Source organism: Falco biarmicus, chromosome 3, assembly GCF_023638135.1.
Source record: "Falco biarmicus isolate bFalBia1 chromosome 3, bFalBia1.pri, whole genome shotgun sequence".
Taxonomy (NCBI): domain Eukaryota; kingdom Metazoa; phylum Chordata; class Aves; order Falconiformes; family Falconidae; genus Falco; species Falco biarmicus.
This window is the reverse complement of record NC_079290.1, coordinates 56191789-56210724: the sequence shown is the minus strand read 5'-3', so window position 1 is coordinate 56210724 and position 18936 is coordinate 56191789. Positions and strand designations below refer to the sequence as shown.

The 18936-nt window shown below is 42.4% G+C and overlaps 1 protein-coding gene across 2 annotated transcripts in view; it reads right to left on the bottom strand.

Moving 5' to 3' along the window:
* Positions 1-18936, bottom strand: part of ANKRD29 (ankyrin repeat domain 29) — a 51104-nt gene that overhangs the window by 5566 nt on the left and 26602 nt on the right. For both annotated transcript variants that reach the window (XM_056333623.1, XM_056333622.1), the window contains 6 exons: positions 18495-18593; positions 11506-11604; positions 8442-8540; positions 2546-2644; positions 1987-2082; positions 823-921 (listed from right to left, as the gene is read on the bottom strand). In XM_056333623.1, the coding sequence (XP_056189598.1) occupies positions 823-921; positions 1987-2082; positions 2546-2644; positions 8442-8540; positions 11506-11604; positions 18495-18593 (591 nt within the window). The remainder of the gene's footprint in view (positions 1-822; positions 922-1986; positions 2083-2545; positions 2645-8441; positions 8541-11505; positions 11605-18494; positions 18594-18936) is intronic.

Here is an 18936-nt window from a genome sequence, read left to right as displayed (position 1 = left end):
ACAGGTTTCACATTAAATGACGAAAACTTTTAGAAGGGATGTGCTGGATTACTTGTATTATAAACTTCCATTCACGCAGTCATAAACCAGAAGTAAATACCAGACCACCCATTCACCAGACCAAACCCAGCTAGACATCAAATACTAGTGGCAAGTAGTTTATAAACACAAGCCAGTGGAAGACATTTTCATGGAAATTATCGAACATGTAATGTTAAAACACTTTATAGAGTAATACCACGACAAATTTTCTGCAGAAAAGTTGCTGGTATAAAAGAGTATTCAACTATTTCAAGAAACTAACAGATTTACTGTAAGATAGGGAGAAGATGCATGTAACATGGGATATTTTTTTGCCTTACCAATGTGCTGAATTCTAACCAAGTTTTCTTATCAAAGGCACCCCCACACACATTTCTCTTGCTGCAAAAATATCCTCCTTACACATCTGTATGGAGATATGAATATAATTTATGGCTTATCAAAACAGCAACAAGATCACCCTTTCCCCAAAATGCAACCTAGCTAGCCCATTGCTAGGTACAGTTAACTGTGGTGCTCCGGTGTGAGTGCATGGTTTGGTTATCCTCAGACTGGTGTAACTTCACAGGAACCAGCATCACCAGTGGCACTGCCAAGCATCCTTATAGATGCTTGTATATGGAAATGAGTAGACCAAACAGTGGTGCTTCTGGAAAGGATCAAGAGACAACCATGGACCAGCACAGAAACGTGGGCTGCCACCACCTCTGTGGCACAAATGGTTCCACCGCTCGGTGCTCCCCACCTGCTCCTTGCCCGGGATTCCGTGCCAGGGCATACCTTGTTCCTCAGGCATGGGTCCGCTCCTGCTTCGAGGAGCAGTGCCACTGTCCTCGCATTGCCGCTCAGGACAGCCGCATGGAGAGCAGAGGTCCCATTCTAGAAAATACCAATGGAGATGTTTGTACTGTGCATGGGAAGAAGGCAAAAGGCAGTGAAACACAAATGTTTGCAAAGAACAAAACTATGAACAAGAAAGAAGTAACACAGAAGAGATTAGGTCATCAAAGGTATAGGGTCTGATTTAGACAGGGTGCTGGCAGGCTAGTGGGCTATGAAGGAGATGATTTTAAATGCTTTAATAAAAATTAGAGTCAAGTTCACTTTACCACAGCAATATTTCCTTTTAAAAAATACCCTTGTCAATAGATCAGAGGTAAAATGAACACAGCACTTGCTTCTGCCTGGCAAAACCAGCCATTAGGAAGTGAAACAGAAGTGCAAGCAGTAATGAACCATCTGTGCATTTTATCTTCTTTCTCTGATGATTAATGGTCTCAGTGTCAGACAGCTGAATAGTGATTTTTTATGGCTGGCCTTTTGCTTGTGGCTGCAAACTGACAGTTCAAATAAGTGTGGAAGCTATTTCATGGAATTAACAACGAAGTTAATGCCACCTGGATTTTCACGTACATCAAAATTGCCAAGTAGTTGCATGCACAGAGGCTATCAAAGAATGTGATTTATAGGCACATAAAATTAGATGAGCTATTAAAAAGCAGCTTCCAAATATCTATTATTTTTCAATTAACTTTTTGAATTCAGGGGAAAACAACATCAAGTAGATAATCTGCTCACAAAAGATCTCTTAGGATACTATTTTGCTGACTAAATGTAATAGAGGGCAGGTTATAATGCTAAAAACTGCACTGTCGAGGGCAATCCATTTACAGTAGAAATAAAATCAGATGACGAAAAGCAGGATGATTCCTTCTATGACACAATGGGCTTCCTCATTCCAAATATCAAATTCACAATTTTGTTTAGAAAGATTAATTTGTGTGTGGCATTAAAGGCTAAATAAGATAATTTCATATTTCTCTTGACTTTTTTGGGCTCAAGCTCCTTATTGTCTTGCACTAGCACAGTCATAAGTGTCAGGTCTTTCATCAGACCCTTTGCCTTCTTGTGTTTCTGCCTAAAAATCTGTGTTACACTACTAACCTTCAGCAGGCCAAGTGTGGGAGAGAATTTCAGCAACTCTTCTATCACATTGTTGTACCCTTTAATGGCAGCCTTCAGTAAAGCAGTGGTACCATCCTTTAAAAGAGAGAGGAAGGTCAGTTCAGTTGCTACCAACAGTTTATCTGCATTCCCCTTGGCTGGAGGGCAATGCCAGCTCTTCCCCACACCTCTGAGAGGAGAGTCCTCTCTGCTCATCATCTTTGAGGAAGCACCTCCAGAGCATATGCTGCCGGTTTTGGGGCACCTGGAGGATCGTTTCTCCAGCAGGTGAGAACGTCAGGGTAAAATGAACTAGTTACACCATATATCATCTTTGTCTCTCATTTATACAGACATTTCCATTCCCTTGTTCCAGAAGTTCCCTCCTGAAAACTGGCCCAGACACAATGGCAAAAAGGGACCCAGTGTGGGACTTCAGAGCCTGGCAAACAGGACAGACTCCAGGGACACCAGGCCTCCATTCAGGCAGACTTGCGGCCTCAGGGAAAGCTAGGCGGCATTCAGCTGCAGGCAGAGAGCAGGAAGAAGCACTACTCACGTCCCGCGCGGCGTCTCGCTCAGCTCCCCGGAGCAGCATTACTCGCACCACTTCACTGTGACCCATCTGCGATGCAATCCACAAGGGAGCCGTCCCATCCTGCAAGCAAAATAAGACTGCTAATGGTTTCACTTGGAGACCCTGTGCTCCCTGGTATCTTACTGCCCAAGTCTGCCTACTGGAATGGACATACTTCAATTCCTTTTTAAATTTTTTTTTGTAATTGAATCCTGCATCACAGACATATGCAGAATTGCTTCCAAAAGCACATGGGAGCTCAGTGTATCAAGTCAGAACTGCTCCGGTTGTGGAGTAGAGGCACCCTTGGCTGCTTTGTTGGCCAAACCCAGCACATGTGCGTGGCTGTGTGGATAGTTGAAGCCCTTTGGCTTACCAGCTGTGCCTGAATTACATGGGGAACTTTGAAATATAAAGGCCAAAGTTATCCTGTGTGCTTTGAACTCTAGGTGACTAGATGTGACAGAAGATACAGGCAAATCTCAGCATGCATGGGGAGTTTCTGCAGCTGGGTCCCTGTACATATGGAGTGGAAGTTGTCTATGAAAGCTAAGTAGCAACGCAAGATGCTCATCAGCTTTCAATATTAAGTAACATTATCCGCCCTCAGGGAATCTGGTAAAAATGTCCTGCCTTCCAGTGATGGTGAGTATTTCACAAATTTTATCTCCAAGAACTCCAATAGAAAACAAGGTAATTAACAAGGACTCCAGCATGGAACAATCTGGTTTGGAAAAATTGTCCTATGCAATCATTATTTGAGCAGAAAACCTCAGAAAATAAAATGCATATTCAGAATAAAGTAAACTTTGTGATGGATTTCCATCTCAAAGGCAAAGGTGAGTTAAAGCACTAGAATAGTTTCTCCCCACGATTAGAATTTAGTTTTGTGTCTTTTCCTCCTTTTGCTTCTAAATGGCCTGATTCTCCAGACGACAGGAGGACTCCAGCGGTTTTGTGGTGCCAAACTGACTCTCGTGGGCCTTTAACAAAAGGCTCTGCCTGTACGGACTTTAACATAAAAGCGAGGCCTCACGTAGCAGGGTGCTGGCTTCTGCCTTCGGCGCTTGCCAGCTCCCCTCACCACCCTCAGCAGCCCGAAGACTTGGCAGGAAAAAGGAAGACAAAATATACTGGGGCTTTCAAAAGAGCCTTAATGAGAAGTTTCAGAAGAAAACAGCTTTTTACTTTAAATAAGACATTTACACTTTGATCAAAGAAGCAATCTCTCTCCTCAATGCCAGCTGAAGATTCATATGACTTGCTCATGCAAACCGAAAAACTGTTGTTGAACCAGTTCTCTGCTTTCTATGGGCTAGTGACTTAATCCTTTGGAAGAAACAGAAAAGTTATTTCCCCCTTTGATATAATATTCTGATCTTCCTTTTTTTTTCTGATACTGAGAAAGAGCAAATGCACATCCTGAGATCTTTAGTCTTCTCAAATGGTGAAGAACAGGATCTTTGCCCACTCTTGTATCATTTCTCTATAAATTAACCCATTGAAATTAGTGACTGACCTCATTCTAGTATATGTCCTGTTAAAACAATGAGTGTTCTTTGTGATTAAAAAATAACAAAGGCTTTCTTGTATATAGCATATGTGATGTTAGCGTGATGGCAAAAACTGTCCTGCTCCAATTTATAATGTTTTCCCTACCAGTAAGCTGACACTTCACATTTTTTCTAATCTCCCCCCACCAGAGGGCTCTAGAAAACAGCAATAGGGGCGCTGAAACAGCTGATAAAATTTGGAAAACATCTGAGAGCAGCCTACGCAATTTAATCTGCATGAAGAACCAATGCTGCACAAATCCACACTTCTATTTATGCAAGAAATGCAAGCGCAAGCACAGCCCACAGAATAGAACATCTTTCTTTCACTCACAGTGAAGTTTGTAGGAACAACTCTTATTTTCAGGTATAAATGAAAAGGAGCAGAAGGAAATGCAAGTGTTAGGTAACATCACTGTTACCATTAACTCTTCTTAATAGTATTGCTGTTCGACATCATCCTCAGTATCTCAGTTACAGGCTAGATGCAAAAATACATTGTGGGAAAGAATGACTGCCTTGGAGGACTTAGCCTGAAGAGAAGAAAGATGATGAAGTGGATGGTGGGCTCACTTTGACTGTTGTCAGCTTCTCTCTCTGAAGCAAGCAGCATCCAACATGCAGCTTTATGCAAACGCAGGTAGTAGTTATGTGGAGTAGATGAGATTTCTGTCCATTTTCATGTTGGTATATAGTGCAAAAGAGGTATTACATTGTACTAAGAGGCCACATGAGAAGTCCTGTGTAAATAGATACTAGGGCTTGGAGATGAGTCAGGAAGAAAGTGAGAACAGAGAAAGACACAGTTCAAAAACTGCTTTCCTTTCCTTGTCCGTCTGCCCACTCAGCAGACTGCAGACCATTACATTCCTAGAACAATGTTAAATAGCCCATATGTTTTTAAGCTATGTTTATTTCCATATTCGATTACAAGATATTATATATGGACTACATCATCTTATATCCAGCAGCCAGCAGTTCCAAACATACTCTGACCAAAACTTCTGATGCTCTTTCTCTTACCCATTAACTAATGACTGCTTTGTAGCTTTGAATCTCAACATTTACTTGACTTGGAGTTTTAGAAAGGGCTAGACTAGGGTGAGAGGTGAAACACCCCTGGAATTCCCAGTAAGGGTTTCCAGGAACAGGAAGCCCCTACTCTCAGGCTACGCAGTCATCTCCTCCACTGTTCTGCCCATTAGTCTGCTCACCACCACTACACCAGCTGAATTCTAGCTAGGAGCAAATTGCTTGCTTGTCTGAAGTCTACACTCTTTATGGGTTTACGGGCTTATATATATACGTATAATTGCATATCATGTGTTAAGAAAAAAAGCATGAATTTTCAGAGTGTTTTGAATCTGCTTAGCCAGTCAGACTAAAGTCTGCTGGGACACAGGTTGCCAAAACAGTGTAAAAATAATCAGCAAGTAATCTTCTCGCTTAGCTTTTGAGTTGGAAAGGCAAAGAAACATCTCCCACACCAGGCTTCAGACACTGCCCCCAGCTCTGTCTAGACAAAAGGATGACAAAAGAATTCCTGCCTGGCTCCGCAATGTCAGAAAGAACAGCAGGTGGCTAAAATCCAAGAGAAATTACATTGCCAGGGAAGAAACTCTCCAGGAAGCTTCACTATTCAGTCTTGCAAGAACTGAGCTGAAGGGCCTTCACACGGACAGCTAGAACCATCTGAGATGCTCTACAGTGTCAGGAGCACTCCCGTGGAAATGGGAGATGGGACACAAGACAGAAGGTGAACTGGTACCCACTGCAGCAGCAGGAAGAGACATACAAGGCAGATGCACATGCCCAGACACATGAATTAAGCCCCCAAATTCACAAGATAGAAAGGAAAACATGGACACCATGAGGAAGGAGAAGCATGAACTCACACCTGGCACTCTGCAGCCCTGCAGTCAGTGTTATGTTGCTTAGAAAAGTTTCCTACAGGAGTGAGAGCAGTGCAGTTTGTAACTGACAGCAAGAGTCATTTGGCATCGAAACTGCCCCATCTAGAGCTACATTCCTCATGACCAACATGCCACCTTCGAACAAAGTACAAATTTGTTTGTTAGTAGGAAAGAGACTGAAGTCCATCCAACCATTACTTTACTAATTAAACAGTAAAAATGTTCCATTTGTTAAGGAAATGTTTCAGATTACACTGCGCCCAAATACAAATGCCACGGATTTATCCAGGCATAATCTTAGCAGGGATCGGAGGTACCCTGAAGCAAAGTAAGCCCATCCTGCCGGAGATGAAACAGAGCCAGAAGGAACATTCACAGTCAAGTCTTTGCCTCAACTAAGATTTTTAAATGCTTCATGAAACATTATGTTGTAGAAATTGGATTAGAGTGCTAAAAAAATATTGTCAGAAAGAATTAGCTGGTGCATTAGAATTGTGGTTAGCAGAATGCCGTTTTAATGGCAACATAAATCTAAATTTAGTTTAGATTAAAAAAGTTAAATCTAAGGCTCCCCAACTTTATTTTGACTGACTCAAAAGGCATTAAAACACACCTTGGTCTGTCCTACATTGATCTTCTAGCCTGCGTCAATTAACAGGTTGTAACATTTCTTAATTTTGATGTTGGGAGACAGTGTGGAGGCAGCCTAGGAGCAGCTAAAGCATCAGTCCAGTGAGCAGCTGTCAGCACAGCTCTGGTGATGGAGAGGTGGGGGGAAAGGCAGCAGGAAAATTACTTTAGTTTGGCCACATAAAATCCTAATACAGTTTCTTTACATTACAAGAGCAGCAAGGAGGCTACACAGACCTACAGATGCAGCAGAAGTCATATAGATCAATCTGTGCTGCCAGGCTATGATTTGTCAGGCTTTTAGTGTAGGTGAAAGGAAATACTGCAAATACGTGGCAAAGCTCATCACATGCCACGTTGTCCACTGTTATTAGAGCTTTCACATTAATTTGCTCTTGCCTGCTGATTTTTTACTTGGTGCAGTCGGTGATCACAGCCACCTGGCAGACATACATGACTGATTGCAAGGACAAGACCTTATCCCATCAATTTAAAATGTGCAGTGAAGACCCAGGACAGCTACCTTGCCTGCAGGGTTTCAGCAGGCCACAGAAGAGGCTCTCTTAAAGCAGGCAGATTCCTGGGAATCCCTGTCTCTAACCAGACATTTCTATGTGTTGGGAGTAAAGCTTGCTGTGCAACTCCCACATCTGGCCACTCAAAGCAGCTTCTAAACGTGCTGTTTAAGCACTGATTTTAGAGTCAAGAATCAGCTAAACAATTAAGGAATCCTTTCTTGGGAACCGAGAGAGCTTTTTTATACATCTCTGTGCACCGTGTATGCTTATGTACCCCATAGTTAGTTTAACACCTAGGAAGTCTCTTGCAGCCTTATCTAACACTATAAAGTGATGCAATGTGGATCTAGCCCTTAACCCCCTAGCAGGGACCTCTGAACCAGCCACAAATCTAGCTCACACATATCATTTAATGATCAAACAGCAGTCCCACTGCCTACAGAGGAGCTAATTTCATGCTTACAATTGCCGCTGGTAGTATGTGTTTGCAGGATCAGGCCCACTGAAGTGACTAGCTGTAAATGGGGACAGCAAGGCTTTCCACATCTATCAAGAACTTCCAGAGATGAAGGTAACAGCCAGGCTTGAGTTTCAGAGTGCACAGGGATAACACAAAGTAAAACTAAAAAAAGTAAAACTAAAAGTAAAAACTCTTGTCAAAGATCAGCTTTGACACCGAAGCCACAGTACTGAAGGCCTGGTGATTTCAATATACCAAACCTAGTACTGTCTCCCACTAGACTTCCCAGATTTTCTAAAGCTTTTCCCAGGATTTTCAGAAGAACGCAGGGATGTGGTAGGCTATGTAGACCCTCACAAGCAACTTGGTGCAACAGAAGCAGCCCAGTAGTTACAAGTGATAGTGCAACGCCCTTACATCAACATTATATACAGCTGGAGGGTTTTATTTTGATTTTGTTTGCTCCCTGGCCCAAACGTGCATGTAGTTAAAACTCATTCAGAGGACTGGTGAGTGGTTTGATCTGCCTTCATGTGTAAGCTCAACTGGTGCAGACCTAGAACAGAGCTTCCAGTTTCACTTCTTCAGAAACAATCTGGTCTGCACGCAAAAAGAAATGACTGGGGTACTCGCATCGAAACTGCATTTCCAATCTGAACTAAAACATGAATGCAGGCACAGGCACAACCTGCCTTCCAGTGAAACACCTCCATGGGAACCTGATGCCCGGAGAAAATTCCAGTGTTAAATTTTCTTAACTGCAAAAAATTAGACCCCAGCTCTGTTCTGAAGTGTTGAGCTCACCTGCCGTGGCTGGTTAACCTTTGCTCCTGAAGAAAGCAGCAATCGGATGACATCCAGATAGCCTCCTTGTGCTGCCAGGAAAATTGCAGAAGCTCCGTCCTAAGAACAGATACATCCAGCTTACGCTGTGTTGAAATGATGCCATTATTCCACACAAAACCAAACCAAACTGAATCAGGTTCTTATTTTTAAGCCATTATACCATGTAACAGCAGATATACAGTCACGTTCAAGAAATAATCACCAAAAGGCAAAGTCTGGTTCATAACAAACTATGGTAACATTTTCATTCAGATGCACAAGTGCTGTCTTCCATCATACATCAAAGCCAAGCATCAAGCCACCTGGGTCTGGAATACTAAGAGTCCAGTTCACTGAAGCACTGATCTACATAACTAGAAATTCATTCCTGTATAGCAATATAGGTTCAGTTAGCTTTTATATGTTCATGCAGAAGTGTTCTGCTACATACACACGGTGAAAACACATTCAAAGACTGAAGATTCCAGCACTGAAGTTTGCCCTTGAGGCTCAAGTAGTAAGTACTGTGCCATACTGCTGTGCCACCCCAGCAACTACCATGCCACTGCTCTGGCACATCTTGTAGAAAAGACTTTACCTGTAATACGATAATGTAAAAGTAGCACATGCTAGACAAAATATCTCATAGCCCTATCAGAAACCAGCATTTTCCTGCAAAAAGCTTGTTAAAGAACAAATTGTGAACAAACAAGGGATTTCGTTTTTCCTCAACATTTCTCGTGTAGACGGACTTCATAAAAACTTGTTCCTTTAAACAACAATGTAAAAAAGCATTTTTTCTATGCTTTCATGAAGGTTTTTTGATGAAAAATTTTCAAACAGCATTATAATCCATCCAGCCAACTGGAAGTGGAAATCTGCATTGATGGTGGGACAGGTGTTTACCCATCCTATACCCACAACACTCAGCACAGAGCGTGCTAGGGCAAGTTTTCCCGGGAGGTGAGACTTTTCCAGTGTAAATAGAGACGTGAATGAACCCCTTCATTGCATCTCAGATGAGCAAGTATGCATCTCATACCATCTCATGGATATATTTATCACAAAATACAGGGCATTTTAGTGGAAGCCTGTTGTTGACCCTGTTGGCACATCGCTATGTTGGGACCAAATGCTGCTGTCTGCTGAGAGATACTGCTTACCTGCTCCTCTTCCTGCAAAACTCAGCACAGACTTAGTGAAGCATGAACTGAATATAGTGCCCCTGGGACTGAATTCAGAATGTTTGACCTTGATTTCAAGAAAAATGTCCTGGTAAACAAGAGAGGTGTCTGCTGGCACTACAAATGCACACCTCTGGGCCCTCTGAGGGGCTCTTTTCTCCAGTTGCTATGCAGGTATACAAAACAGGGTGATTGTATCACATCCTTTGCAGGCTTACTTCAGAGACAGGTATAGTGATAACACTTCCATTTAGAAAGTAGACAAGGTCGTGCAATATTAAAAGAGCTCTTTATTGTAGCATCAATCAAGATGGCAAACCTTGGGTTCCCAATCACCCACTTGATTTGAATTGATGCTGTAATGAGAAAGCTATTTTGAGGCTGTAACATATTTTCATAATATTTCACAATATGTAACATATTTCACAATAAATACCATTTAGTTAGGGTATTCTCTCGTCTTCCTTTCTACCCCTCATGTGACTCAATTTAACACATCTGTCTTGATGGTTTTGAGAGGACTACCCAAACACATGCTCAAAATCCCTCTCATTTAGCCACCTGCTAGTGAAACTGCCAGTCAGATACCACTTTGCAAATGCAGCTTGGCTATGTCCCACTAAAGGACCCACGCTAACACTCATTTTCAAGAGATTTTTTTTTTTGTTTTATTAAGCAGCTGTTTCTGACTGGTATTGCCCAGTCGCTGTGAGCAATAAAAATATGTCTCTAAATCCAATTGCAAATATTGCTCGTTTCCAGGAGTGAAAACAAGGAAGTTATTTTACTGCCTTCACTTCTAGGTAAATGTCTGTAGGTGTGGCAGGATGGCTATTTTTAAACCAAGTGGCAGGTAACCCCTGGGATTACGGTGCAGAGGTATGAATCACTGCCCTCAGATTAGAAAGGCAATTACTATTTGCAGAGCAGCAAGGGTGGAACACCCTGCTTCAGAAATACCGAGTGAGGGCAGCACAGAAGTGGGGATCCCCTGTGTGACCAGTGCACAGCCTCCAGTGCACTGGTGGCTTCTGCAGTCACCAGCCCTCAGCTGCCATGCACACTTGGAGGAGCTCTGAGTGCAACAGCATCCTGCAGATCCAAAGCCCATGGAAATGGCTGAAGAAGCTTGTCCCTGGGGAACAACTTTCCCTTTGTCAGTCTTGAGTGCCCTGGGGTAGGAAAGAGTGGTGGGAAGTGAAGGGAAAATCTGCCACTGGTTTCTGTTGAATGCTGAAAAGCTCAGCTTATTTGCGTCTCTGTTGGAGTAAATTAAACCCAGTGCTTCATTGGCTCAGTCCAGCTTTCTGAAAAGTCAACTAAACAACATCAGTTGAGCTATTTTAACCATTCCTTGCCCCAAACATTGGCAAGCTAGAGATACACAAATAACATAATTTTAACTGATTTTTTTTGTAAAAAAATAAATATATTTAAATATTTTAACTTTTACTACTCTTTCTGGCAGAAAACTGGTGAACTGATTCTCTAGTACCTCAGGGGCTTTATAGGTACGCACCCCTCTGTCCGCAATGCAAATCATGGTAGAACATGACATGGTCTTTTGTTCAAGGCTAATGGATAGCACTCACCTAACCCAGATTTGGTACATATTCTTCATACAGAAAACGAACCAAAAGGCAGAAAAAATTCTTTTCTGATTTTGTGCTGCTTCTCCCAGGATCACGAAAAACAGACAGTTAAAAAAATTCACATCTTAGGAGAGTAGAGTACTATAAAACCACAACGTTTGGCAAATGCTTCTTTGTGCTGGAGCCAGAGTATCTGCTGTTGTCCAAACAACAGCACATTTGTTCCACTACTAGTGTTGTCAATATTATCTGTGTCAAATAACTCACGTAAAGTTGATCGTGAATGTTGGCACCGTGCTTCAACAGGGTTTCCACTACTTTTGCATGCCCATACTGACAAGCAGCTAGAAGAGCAGTACCTCCATCCTGTGAAAAAGCAAAGAATAGGTACACTCAGGCAAAAGGGCAGGTGCTGGACTGAGTATCACCATGAAAAAAATCAAATTTTAAGGCTTTTCAGAATTTGGCTCACAGCAGTTCTCTAGTGACCACCTACTGAATCTTTCATAATTTTAGTTCCAAGTCTTGCCACAGGAATCTTTAAACTTGGCTCTGTCACTATAAACATTTTTCTCCTGAGGTTTTTTTAGTGAGGGACAGGAATTAAGAAAATTCTGCCTTTTGTTTCTCGTCTTCTGCTTTCCCACTAGTAGCTTTGTCCCCTTCACAACTCCAAGCTTCTCCATGTTTCTTCCCTTTACAGCCAAATCCCCCACTCCTGCCAAGCTCTTCCTGCTGCTAAAGGACAGCACACCTTTCCCCTGCTCCAAAGCCTACTGATCATCTATTCTTCTTTGGTCAGAACCTCATGCCCTGTCATGTCCTGCCTCCCACCTGTTGACTGTTGGCCTGAAAAAGAGTAGGGAGGATGCATTTGAAAGCATGGTACCTAACTGTGGAAATGTGTATCAGACTAAACCCATGACCTTCAGTGAAAGCCCCATTACTTCTGCTGAAGAAGTGATCCCTGCAGGCAGGATCAACCCCAGGCAGTTATAGTTGCTGCACTCCACCACTAAAGGGAGACCTAGGCACATGCATCAAATCCTGCTTGTAGAGATGCTCCCTTCGGACACATCTGAGAAGAAAAATTGCTCAGTGTCACCGGCAATTGACTCCAAGCCAGCTGAAACCACTGAAATAGCAAATCTGGGTCTTGCCATCTTAAGTGCACTGTGCCCCACTTAAAAATTACCAGTATTTCTGACACTGACATGGAGAGGGAGTTCTTATCTATTCTCTGGGATGGCACCGTGCCATCATGCAAGGATGACAGAGACCCCAAGTCACCCACACCAGAGGTCTTCTTTCTCCTTCCCTGCCTTCTCCCAGTCTCAAGTCCTCCCACCACAAGATAAGGTACCTAAAGTATTTCAGATAAATGGTTTCTAGAGCTGTTATTAATGTGTGCAAAAGATTGTGTTTACCCTCACCTTTGTTCTCTGAAACAGCTCCAAAGTTTTGTCTGAAATTTTCCACACAGACAGATATCCATAAGAGAAGTTACAGCTTGAACGGTCAAATGGTTCTTTTATAATGGGAAGTGCCAATCAAATTTATTAATTCGTGGTGCTATTTCATGCCTATAACAACCTCATGAAAACTCAGGCTCTGACATGACTGAGCTAACCTGCAGGGACTGTCTATAGCTACTCTCAAAACATCATGTTCACCTTTCCTCCCCATGACATTGAAAAGCAAACAAGGCTTGAGTGCCAGCAAAGTCACAGATGTGAAGCTGTTATGTGACAGTCTAAGAATTGCATATTAATTCTGGATTGTTTGATTAAAAATAGTGTGTGAACAGGTCAGTGGAGTTGTTACTCTATAGCTACAATGAGTCATTAGAATTTCCTGTTAAATTAAACTACTAGGAACTGCCGGAACAAACCACAAAAGCAATCACAATGGTTCCTGGATTAAAAAACACCTTATACACACTTAAGACAATGGCAAAAGCTAATTGCTTGGTGAAACTTATTTCCTGTCTCCAACCAGCTGAAAGCCATTTTGCTCGAGTAGTGTAACCAGAGAGTACCAGACCAAAGGGCTACAAACAAAACCCAGATATTTTTAAAGACTCTTTCCCTGAAGGAAATGGAGAGAGAAAGGTTAATGAGGTAAAAACAGCAAGTGCGGTATCTGGATGGGAGGTCCTCTGTGGAGAGGCAGGGAAGAACAAGTTTTAGGAAGCTTAAAAATACTGAGATTCCCTGTATAGAGTGTAAATACACATGCTCAGTTAGCTGCATATGGGAATAGTTTGTTTAATGCTTTATGGCCTGGTTTTTGTTTTCTAAAATTCTTGTGTTCTCAACAAACTGCTGTTATTTTAAGAATATTGTTTGGTTATTAACATAATTTCTGGAGGGAACCAAATGACTCATCCCCATTAAAAGGCAGGCCTGCAAAGCTAACCACAGTTTGCACAGCAGAGCTGAAGCCCAATGCTTGGAGTCCAACCGTGTGATCCCACCTTGGGAGATGCCACAGCCTGAGGTTTAAGGAGGGAGACACTTTTCTCAGGATATGTCCAAGTGTCTCGAAATGGGGTTCCTGACCAAGTGTTTGGTTAATTCCAGTGAACAGTTTTAGACAGATACATTTCCAAAATATACCATTTAGATCTTTCAGACTAGAGTGACCAAGATTCCCAGACCACTCTGGTCAGAGTCCAGGGATCAGAAAAAAGCATTGAGTCATCCCCCATTCCAGCTGTCCATCCTGAATCAGCTATTTACTGGGTCAAAAAAAATTTGGGTAACAACTCCTTGTTGGACTCAAAGATCTGTCCCTGATCTGGAAGACAAATGGGCTCCAAGGCCTGCTCTACTGTGTGTCTCCAATGAAGCTGAATACATTTAACAGAAGAGTCTGGGATTCATTTGCACTCTCTGGGTAGGGGTACCACTGTGACAAACAGAGATAGGTCCTACTGCAAGAAAGGGAAGTTGGGGGCAGGAATCTTTTCCACTGACCATGTGGTAAGACAGCATTCAGTTAAATCAAGGAATTGTCAAACATTGTGAAAGTCCATGGTTTCTTGGGAGGAGAAAAACTCAGCACCCTCTCGCCCCTATTGAGCTTCCATCTTGCTTTTTCTTACACTTTGTTCCAGCAAGCTCTAGCTGGAGACCCCAATGTTTTACAGGCCGTAGGGAAGGCAGATGAATCATGGCAGGGGTGGGGGGAAATGTAGTAAATGGCAGAGTTTTAACATCCCTTTCAGCCATGTGATTCCCTCTTTCCTTTTTGGCTTCAGCTGAGATGAGTAAAAAGCTGAAGCAGCATCTTTGGTACTGGCAAGCCTCTTGGAAAGTCTGAGCAGGGCAGCAAGTGGGAGCAGGGACACATGAGCAACCACAGAGGCACTTCTGGGGCGATCGCCCTTCTGCAGTGGTCAGAGTGCTGGTGGTGCAGCTGAGAGGAGGCCACATCACCTTGGGTGTTTATTGCTCGGATGCTCTTTCCCTATCACAATGTAGCTTTGATTAACCCTTCACTGCAAACCCTTACAGCTCAGACAGGAGCCAGTTCTCTCAACTACCTCCACAAATCATCTCTGAAACCATTTTTCCCACCCCGCACAGCCTGCCCTCCCTACTGGCGGCACGCACAGCAGCTGCCAATCTCCCGTGTAAGCACTTGGAACAGCAGCACCCGGTAAGACCGCGCTGCCTGGCGCAGACTTCCCTGCTTCTTTGCCTACCTCCTCCTTCACCTCTGCCATCATCACCTGAAAGTAGTTTTGAATTATTTGGTGTTTTATCATCTCTGAAATATGCTACAAGGGAGGGGAACTGATCTTCTGCAATCACTGCCTGCTGAAAAATAGGCTCTGACATACTGTTCAGCCTGCAGTATTGCTCAGAAAGTGTGGCACCATGCAAACCCTTTTAAGAACCCACATGCTTGTAACATGTCTCATAGTAAGAAACAAGAACATGTTTCAACTTGTGATGCATACTTCTAGGACTGTCAGACTGGAACAATGGAGAAGAATATTATTGAATCCTATGCATTTTATAATAGATAGATAGATAGATATAAATTAACCTTCAATGGTACTATTTATTCTCTTTACAATATCAGCTATTATTGCTAATTACTTTATTATGCTATGTCAGAACAGGTTTGCTTTGACTGCTATAGTGTATATCAACTCTAATAAGGGGTAACAACAATTGAGTGCCTATATTAAAATAGTTCTCCAGCATTTTCATATATAAGTAACAAATGTAGTAATTACAATTTACAGGAAAAAGAAGATGTTGTGCTTTTCATTTCCTTGTTTTAAAGTCTCTGTTTCCTAGGACACATTCTATTTGCCATGTCTTCATTTATAATAGAAAGTGTTTTGCCAATTGATTAATTTTGCAGTGCCCTTTAAAAACAGACAGGATCAGCCATATCTTTTCCAGCATTGCTCCCAGCTGAGTGCCTTAATTGGAAAGTGCCTTATTTCTGACCTGAAAATTGTGTCTGACCTGGCATATTGTGTCAACTATATTGTTTCTGGGGTTTGGGGGAGGTGGAGGAGCCTGCTATCTTAGTCCCCTGTTACCAGAATGGTGGTTTGATGGAATAATTCCGAGCTATGAAAGCCACATCATTAAATCAGAAAATTGAACTGATACAAAAACATACTAGAAGGCCAATGGAAGATGCATACTGTCAATGCAGTAAGTTCTCAGTGGTGCCTACTGCTCAGGCACACACTGCTGCACCAAGTACAAGTTAGTTTCCCACCTAGCCTGAGTCTAAAACTTCAGGAGGTTACCAAATCCCAGTCTGGAAGCTGTAAGCACTTGGACTCCTGTGTCTATATCCTTGTTTCAGAAGAAAAGCTGCAGTCCCCATGCAAGGAATGAAAGAATGAACGTGGCAAGTTCCAGGATAGGTCCCAACATTGATGATGAATCTAGAAAAGCCCTCATACTCCTGTTCGGAGAGAGCAGGCCTTTTCAGCAAAGAGGACATGGGCTTGAAAGCGAACTTCAACTTATTAAACCAGTGTCACTTGGATCTTGCACAGATTAATTTTAACGCAACAATCCTTCGTTCAGATTCCAGGAGCCTTTTCAGGCTCTATAGCTTGTGTCGTACTATGAGTGCTGAAGTGGCTGATGCACCTCCTGAAGATGTGATGAAAAGGAGGGAGTTCTTGGACAGGGATATTTGATGCTACTGGAAAATAGCCTCACATACACACTATGTATCAGTTTTTCATGCTATGTCCCTTGTGAGTTGGTGTTGTTGGATGGCCATCTCAACTGGAAGTGGCAGAAAACTGGCCTGGAGAGGAAGAGCAACCTGCAGCTTAAAATATACTTAGGACTAGCACATGGGCCAAGGCAGGTTTAAATTCAGAGGAAGAGGCAGACAGGAGCATGAGGACTGGGAGCAAAGTTTCAAGGTGAGCAATAGTAGTCCCCAAACCTGCATTTGTCCAAAGACGGGAGCCATCAGGAGTGGCTGAATAAAGAAGTATTTTCTTATCATTTAGATCTTTACGCCCTTTTATCTGCCCTAATGACTCACATCAAGATATTTTGCATGCTTGATAAAGGATCATATATTGTCATGAAGGATCAGAAAATTTCAAGCCTTCTTGGATTGGTTCACCTTCTGGGCCAAGTCTTGGCCTCTTCACAAACTCCTAGTTCTCAGGCTGTGGAAAGGTTTGGTGAAAACATACTTGCTCCCCTAGACAGAATAAGGTACTCAGGCTCTGTCTTCCCTCCTCACCAAGTTTCCTCCCTTCACCGCTTTCCTTCCCTCTGCAAAAACACTTGCCCAATTGCCTGCTGAGCTGCAGTGAGTAGTCCGGGCTCTTCCTACGCCTGGGACACCTCTCCTCCTTCAGCATGGCTTTGGGGCCTTTTTATAGACCAGATGACTCAAAGGACAGTGTAAGTTCACTCGCTGAATGCAAGAGAAGATAATCCTTCTGAATCTTGCTCTCACCCATACCCTGAAACAAAAGGCTGAGAAGCAACCCTTATTTTAACGTGCAGCTTCTCCCAATAACTCTGTCCTACATGAGATTATTCAGCACTTTAAAATCCAGCTGTTGTATTTAACATTGCAACCTCCTGTGTTGCCAGGTTCCACGGCTGCACTTCATGTTGTGTTAAACAGCCACAATTTCATTCATATTTTTGAATTTACTGATTGCTGCTGTGGTCAGAATTGCTTACCACAAGCATAGCTCCGTGGGGTACCCGAATCCTACTGTATGGGCATGTGTTGACTCTGGCCACAAAACCTCAGGATTTTTAGTCCCAGGAGCATCATGAGTTGAGTCTCTGATGTTCTGTCAATTCTCTTAGTATTTAAAGCCTATATTTCCAGGAACTCTGGAAAGCAGGTAAGAGTTGAGGAAATCATTTGAATCACAGACTATATAACATCTTCAAAAACTGGTTACTGTGTGGTAAAGAACTATTCCTTCTTCTTCAAATACATCACTATCGCTCCCAGGGTAAGTGACTGGCAAGTGTCCTTCCCAGATTATGGGAATGCTCCAGAATATGGCCAGCACGTCAAGGACAAGAATATTTAATGGATATACACTGCTTTTGGTTCTGTTTGCTGAAGGTAGAGGTGCTAGTACTGCCTTGGGCAAAGAAATGGAGTCAATATACTGCTGTAAGTGATGAATTGCTGTTCTTGATGCTGTTTGCCCCATAAGGGGTGATGAACCAGACCAAGGCTCTGCTGTTTGTGCTTTTGGCTATTCTAAGAAGATTTTGAAAAAGGACCTGTCTGAACAAAGATACAGAAGCTCTGACATGCATTTCACCTTCTTGTCACAGATGGGTAAAGGGGAATTTGGGGAGGACTGAAGCCATTGTACTCTATGTATCTTATGGTGGTATGCAAAGACATCCTAATGTAGGCAAAAATTTCAGTCTATGCAAGTGAAGTACAAACACACCTAAAATGGGTTCCTACCTAACATATACAAAAAGACCCTTTGTTCTTATGTTGGAGGATGGTTTAAGAAGAAAGACTGGTATCACTGTCAAGGGAATGAACTTTGATCAAGTTATGCCATTAAGTTTAGTAGTAAAAGCTAGTCCCAAGTTAATATTTTTACAATATATAACATTACTGATATTACTCAGAAAACGTTCAAGCGAGGAAATTCTTTTATCATCTTCCTGCTGCCATGTCATGTTTCATGTGAATAGGAAGAGATAGCCTTGATTTTCAGAATGTATCAGCATGCAAAACCAGACCCATCATCTTACTTTATTCTTAAATTCAGTGGAGGCTCCAAATTCAAATAGAAACTTCACTACATCGTTGTGGCCTTGCTGTGCAGCAAAGAACAGAGAAGTTGCACCTGACTGTAATGAAAAAATGGATTAAAAAAAACCCCAAACACATAACACAGTTGACTGAAGTATACACATTTCAAATGAAAAAGTATTGAGCATAATCATTTGAATATCAGCTGAAAAGACATGACGGTTTTGAGGACCGCAGAGGACACCTGGTACCTCAGGTCAGTTTTCTTCCCATTATACCAAGAAATCTGTTCAGCATCATACATTTGAGTAAAATCCAAGTTTCACAAGGGGCTTCTGCACAGAGTTTCTAATACACATCTCTTAGGATTCACTCACTTCTAGCCAGTCACCAGATAGGGAAAGCAAGCCCAGAGCAAGAAAAGAACAGTCTTGCACAACA